General features: G+C 28.2%; 1 protein-coding gene across 1 annotated transcript; it reads left to right on the forward strand.

Annotated features, from left to right (window-relative positions):
• LOC109360108 (nuclear transcription factor Y subunit B-9-like) lies at window positions 4,191-5,793 on the forward strand. The gene is made up of 2 exons (XM_019604840.1): window positions 4,191-4,430; window positions 5,054-5,793. The coding sequence occupies exon 2, from the start codon at window positions 5,062-5,064 to the stop codon at window positions 5,632-5,634; it is 573 nt and encodes a 190-aa protein (XP_019460385.1). The 5' UTR covers window positions 4,191-4,430; window positions 5,054-5,061; the 3' UTR covers window positions 5,635-5,793.

The raw sequence follows: 6,841 nt of genomic DNA on the forward strand, positions 1-6,841 counted from the left end.
ATTTCACTATTATTGAGCCAATTAAGTGTTCATTAATTCATTCAAAATTATTTTTATTTACTTGTTATTAAAAGAAAACGAAAATTGGCATGAATAAATTAATTTGAAATAATATTAAGTTAATTAAGTGCTCACTAAACTCTTTTTATTTTTATTTTAAAAGGGAAAAGATTACCGTGGGGAAAATAATTTGAAATTGTACCTTCGTTGTCGAACCAATAAATGTTCAACTAAAATAAGTGGAAAATTTTGAAATTTGGTTTTTATTTTTGGACTGAAAATTTTGGATATTCACAATAAAAAAATGAGATTGCAGTAAAGAGTTTGTTGAAACTTCTAGCCAATTAGCTTATATTTTTTCAAAACATCTTCTTAGGGATACTTTATCTACATTAGGAGAGAATTAGGAATTCTTCAAGAAAACTATGTTGCTTAATTGGTCTTAAGTTTCAATCATTTTACTCTAATTTGAATGATTGTATGCTTGTTTTAAATGTTTCTTTATGTGTTTTGATTAACATATATGTTTGTTTGACTAATTAGATATAATCATCATAAACAAAATTTAAGTCGAAAGGAGTTAAAATATTGTTTAATTGCATTGTAATTGATTAGCTAGTATCCTGGCACTTGAGAATCTCGTTGTATAATCAATTAATAATTGAGATTATCTAACAAGATAGTCCATAAAATTTTATGTATAATCAATTATCTAAAATTTTATGTATAATCAATTATCTAAAATTTCAATAGGGATAATTGACTATATAGAATAAAGTATCTCATCATTTGAGCATATAAATTATCTCCTTTAATCATTCACTAAAATTTTGACACATCCTATTTTTTTTAGTTTTAAAAATGTTTTTATAGAAAATTGTCAAATATGACATATCATGATTTTAGTGACATTCAGATATAAATTAGTTTCTCATATCAAAATATTTTATTCTCTTCGGAATATTATTAATTAAGTGATGCATTTAAGTACAATTACATAGGTCCAATTCTCCATTTACATGCTTTCAACCTAAAACAAACATCCCCATAATTCTTTCTAAATCTCTTTGCAATTACTCAATTGATATAAACTTCAATCTATATTCTTTCCTAAAAGCACAAGTTAGTTCATTTATAACTCCATCTTTTTACTTATTCTCAATTCTCTTATGAAAATAAATTATATCCTCATATCAAGAGAAAAATTATCTCTTTCAGCCATTAAAATTATGATATGTATTTTATTTTTAGTTTTTAGAAATAGTTTTTTTAGAAAATGGTAAAATATGACATGTGTTGAAGATGCAAGCATGCAAGAATGAGCAGATTGTGTATACAAACATGCATCACATAGATTTTGATGAAGACAAAGATTGATGAAAGACAGAGTTTGATAAAGACAAGGATCAGCAACAAAGATTAATGATCAAGGACAAGCTTGAAGGGATGAGCAAATCAACAAACAACAAAGTAATCAATAAAGTCAAGACTCAAGTTCATACAAGGCAAACCATTTAAGAAAATCTAGAGGCAAAGTATTTTATATCTTTATTAGGTCTTAAGATATTGGCTTAGTAAGAGTCTAGGCTGGGATGAACCCTTATGGAAGTCTCACAAGCTAAAATCAATCATAACTAAAATGAGACTTACATGCATACATACATGATTTACATGCAATGCATACATACATGACCATATGCTTTTGGATGCATTTAAAGAGTTTTAAATCATACATCATTCAAAGTCATGCATCATACTTTTATAAATCATATAGGAGATTCATATATCATTGAAATGTCTTTTGTAAAGCCATTAATCGATTAAGAGATATTTTAATCTATTAAGCATTGAATTCTTGGGAACCCTTTAATCTATTAAGTATAGATTGTTGATGTTTTTGTTTTATGATATTTTCAAGAACCCATTAATCGATTAAGTTTAAGGGATGATCGATTAACTGCAACTGAAACCAAAATGGTATATTAACCCAAGTTTTCCTTATTGCTTAAAAAAAGATACATGAACATTGATTCATAGAGTTAGAACACATATACGAAAAATAGATTATACATTGTTCTGAAAATCTTAAGCTCCTTCACTTTCATATCTTTAGAGAGATTTTCAAAATGTTCTTTTGAAAAATTGAAAAGGGCGAATATTTATAAAGATACCCACTGAACTTAATTGTTAAATCTTTTGTAAAAAGAAACCTTGCATCTCACGTTTTCTGTATTATAATTGTGAGATTTGTAGAGGGATTTTTAGAATCTAGAAGAGTGAGAATTCTCCACATTTAGGTGCACATATAACTTGAAAGAAATTTTAGACAATGCAATAACATATTCTCTTAGTATGATTGATATCACTATTGATAAAGAATAGGTTTGGGAAAATCCTAACCATTGTTAGGTAAGTGTCTTCACGAGAAGCAAGAGGTCTTGGTTTCGAGCGATACCTAGGCTATGGCCTAATCGCAAAAAGATGGAAGATCTTAGTAGGTGAGTTAGAGAGGTCAAACCAAGGTTGTCAAGTTCGTAGGTACCAATAAGTATTCTATTGGAAGCGTCTTTTTAAATGTACAGAAAGATTCAATAGTGAAGAAAAACCTCCAAATATCGGAAGGGGAGACCTGGATGTAGTTTGCAGTGGACCGCAAACAAACGAGGATAAAAAGTCGTGTCTCATTCTTCTTATCCCTTATCTTTTTACATTTCCATATTATTTGATTTACTTAACTTAACATGCATATCATTCTGTGTTAATTGTGTATTCTGTATTGTGCATTTATTGTTCTTAATCATTTAAAAGAAGTGCATATAAGGTTAGTTGAATCCTGGTAATCTTGGAGATCGAAGAATGTTGTTTTTATAGAACAAGAACTAAATAATCGATTAAGGTGTTTAGCTAATCGATTATCAACAGAACGACTTAATCGATTATAACTATGTTTAATCGATTAAACATTTTATAAATTCGTGAAATCTTTTTGTTTATCGAGCAACGATAATTGCGTATCGTATCACGTATTCACCCCTTTAGGTGAGTTATAGAGCCCAACATATGTCATGCCTTAGTGATTTGATGAGATAATTTATTCTCTTCACTTATCCATCTTGTTGACTTTTCTTTGGAGTTACTTCAACATAATGGTTATTAAAACTTATTTTTAAGAGAAAAAGATGTATGTACTATCTATGAGTTTTATATAGTGTTATTGTATTATTTACAATTCATATTTAATCATCACTGACTCTTCAAAAAGAATTAATACAAATGAATGATGGATGATATACTGATTGTGTATAAATATTTACATTAATAGTGTATAAATATTACACTCATTTTTAATAGAATAAAATATATCATCATATTATGAGATAACTTATCTTCTTAAGTTCACTCATTGTTTGACATATGTCTTATTTGCATACACTCTAGAAGTTTTCATTTTAAAATATATTATAAAAATAGACATATATCAAACAATAAGTAAATTTAAGGAGATAAGTTATTTTTTGGTATGGTGAGAGACTTTATTCTCATTTTTCAAAGTGCATTTATAATTTATAAATATATTAAACACATCAATAAATATTATTATGGATAATGTGTTCATTTAAATAAAAATTATTTAATAGTATATTAATGATAAGCTTGAATAAAATAATATGTTTATAAAACTTAAATGAAATACTCTATTTATTCATTTTTATAGGATATTTTTTAAATAAATTATACATAACAATAAAATTAGTTATTTTTATTGGCTTTTAAAAAACAATATTATAAGATTATAATATTAATCTCATTTAATATCGCTCTTTAATTTATAGTCTTATTGAAAACAAAAAATAGTGATAATCAAAACTTTTATTGAGTCAAATGAAAAAAAACAATAATTTAAACTTGATAATAATGTAAAATGTCTTATAAAAATATCATAAAAAATTCATTTATTGTATCTTGTAATAGTGATATATTAAAATATCCTATGTTGTTCTCAATTTAACATAATTAAATAGTATCATATTTGATAAAATAATATTAAAAGCTCTTAAACAAAATTCAAACTGCATTAAATTTACAACAGTAATTGTGAGATTTTCAAGAGTAAGAGTATTAAATGTCCCTTCTTTACCAGATTCCGAGAACTCAATTTTTGTTTTCTTTTCTAAATTACCCCACCTTTTTGGTTCTGAGGCTCAGCCTGTGATAAATAATAGCATCTTTCAATAAATCCTTCTGCCATGCACCTAAGTCTCTTCAATAACCCATCATAACCTCTCTCCTTTCTTCCTCAGCCACCCTTCTCTCTCCCTCTGTCCATTGTTGATTCACTACTCTCTCTGTACATGCATGCACCCTCTCCCTCACTCCATAAATATATAGGTTTTTCATCACTTTCTCAATATAAGTTACTACTACACAAGGTAAGGTTTTAAGCTTTTTCATTAGTTTCAGAATTGGATTTTGCTTTTGTAGTTTTTCTTAGTTGATGCTTGACATGCTTTAGAGATTGTACCCAAAAAAATCATTTCAGGAAATGCCCCACAAAGCAAAAATCTTTTTATTTTTTCTTCGTTTGTGTGTGTATATATGTCTTCTCTGCATGCATCTGTATATAGATTATTAAAATAGAAATGTCATGAATAATCAATCTGGATAACTTCGACAAATTTCTATACTTTTTAACACTATGTATATAGAAATTAAAGTTATCTGGATTTATTGTATAGATAATGTTTATTTTTCTGGATTGGGTTTGCACCAATGATATCTTTAATTTGACTTTCTTTTGTTAAGGGATCTTTACTTTAAAATTTATAACACTATACCTATTATAAAAATTAATGTTATCTGGATTTATTATAAAAATTAAAGTTATCTGGATTTATTGTACATATATACTCTCAAAATCTGAACCATACTATCTTTATATTGAATTGGTTAACTTTTCAGTGAAAACTAGGACCAACACTGATATCTCTATTTTGATTTATCAGGTTTTTAATTAACTATACAATCTTCTCATTTCTCTTCTATTGCAATGAAGGTGCAAAAATGGCTTCACCCAATTACGGCGTTCGTGAACAGGATCAGTACATGCCAATCGCCAACGTGATAAGGATCATGCGACGAATTCTTCCCACACATGCAAAAATCTCAGACGATGCAAAAGAAACAATCCAAGAATGTGTCTCTGAGTACATTAGTTTCATCACTGCTGAAGCAAACGACCGGTGCCAACGTGAGCAAAGGAAAACAGTGACAGCAGAAGATGTTCTATTTGCAATGGGTAAGCTTGGTTTCGATGATTACGTTGGTCCTCTTTCTCTTTACCTTCAACGTTATCGTGAGAGTGAAGGTGAACCTGCTGCTGTTAGAAGAGTTGCTAATTATGGCTCTCATCATCATTCTCTTCAACCACCACCGCCACCACCGCAGCAACAACCACTTGGTGGTGGTGGTGGTGGTGTGTCATATGGATCTGGTTTTCTTCCTTCTCCGGTTGTTGGAATGTTCGATCCTTCAACAGCAGGTATGTTTTATAGGGATGATGGGTCTGCTGGATCTGGGAATAATAGCATTGCTGCTTTTGATCCTTTTGCTCATATCAAACGTGATCGTATGTGAGTTTAAGGTGAGAGGATGAAGGAGGAAGTTGAAGATTTGATACATGTTTGAGAGTTATATTGGTAGGAGATTGAGTAATAAGTTTGCTTCCTTTAAACCTTTCTTTTTACTCGTGTTATTTGAATATCAACATCTGAGTATTGTGTTGGATACATCTTATATTTTATTGGTCTTTTATCTTAACTTATTTAATTTTGCATGATCATCAAGCAACACTAACTTTTTTAATGTGAGAAGAAGATGATGAAATTATAGTGTCTAGTTTTATATATTATTATTTGTGTTGTTTATATTTAACTAGAGTAATACCTATGAGCTTTAGTGAAATTATAGAAATTATCCTTCCATTTCTGTACAAGAGTAGTCGGTGCATTTATGTATAAAAATCAGAATTTTTTGTACATATAAAAAATGATAAGATTATTAGTATAATTTTACTAAAACTCGGAGGTAATGGTGTAATTTACTCTATTTAATTATTATTGACTCTTTAAAAAAGGTAATTTAAATAAATTGTGATGAGATATTGTCTCTGTATAATTCTATACAATTTCTATGATACATATTACACTCTTTTGATAAGTATCAAACAACACTCATATATTTTATAAAAATATAAATTGTTACTTTCATTTCTCAATTTGTAAGAGCATCGGCAACATGAAACAAAATCTCTATTCTTATTTGGTTTTATTGATTAGTATGAGTCATAAGTTATTATATTTTTTATTTATTAGACAAAAAAGATAAAATATGTTATGTTTATATTCATTAGGTAATAAAAGTCCAATATGAGTATTAGGAATATTTCACCTTTATATATTGGAGCACTTATGTGACTCATTATGCTATTCACGTAGGAATTTATTTTTTCTGCATAAATTTTCTTTTTAACAAACACAAACCAAAACCAAAATCAAACACAAAAACAAACTAAAACGAAACACAACAAAAAAACTTTCACTATTACATTCTATTGCCTAAAATTGTCAAAATGAAATTAGAAGTAGTGTCTGCTATATTTTCATTTTTAGTGTTCACTGGAAATAATTATCATGTATGAGTTGTTAGAATGGAAGCTTCATTGGATGCTAATGATTTGTGGGAAGTCATTGAATAAGATTATATTATTCCAACTCTTCCACACAATCCAACTGTTGCACAAATTAAAAATGAGAAGGAGATGAAACAAAGAAAGTCCAAAAGA

This window comes from Lupinus angustifolius, chromosome LG11 (assembly GCF_001865875.1).
Source record: "Lupinus angustifolius cultivar Tanjil chromosome LG11, LupAngTanjil_v1.0, whole genome shotgun sequence".
Classification (NCBI taxonomy): domain Eukaryota; kingdom Viridiplantae; phylum Streptophyta; class Magnoliopsida; order Fabales; family Fabaceae; genus Lupinus; species Lupinus angustifolius.

What these genes read in the sequence shown, in the direction of transcription:
- LOC109360108 (XM_019604840.1), top strand. Translation starts at nt 5,062, where the DNA reads ATGGCTTCACCCAATTACGGCGTTCGTGAACAGGATCAGTACATGCCA.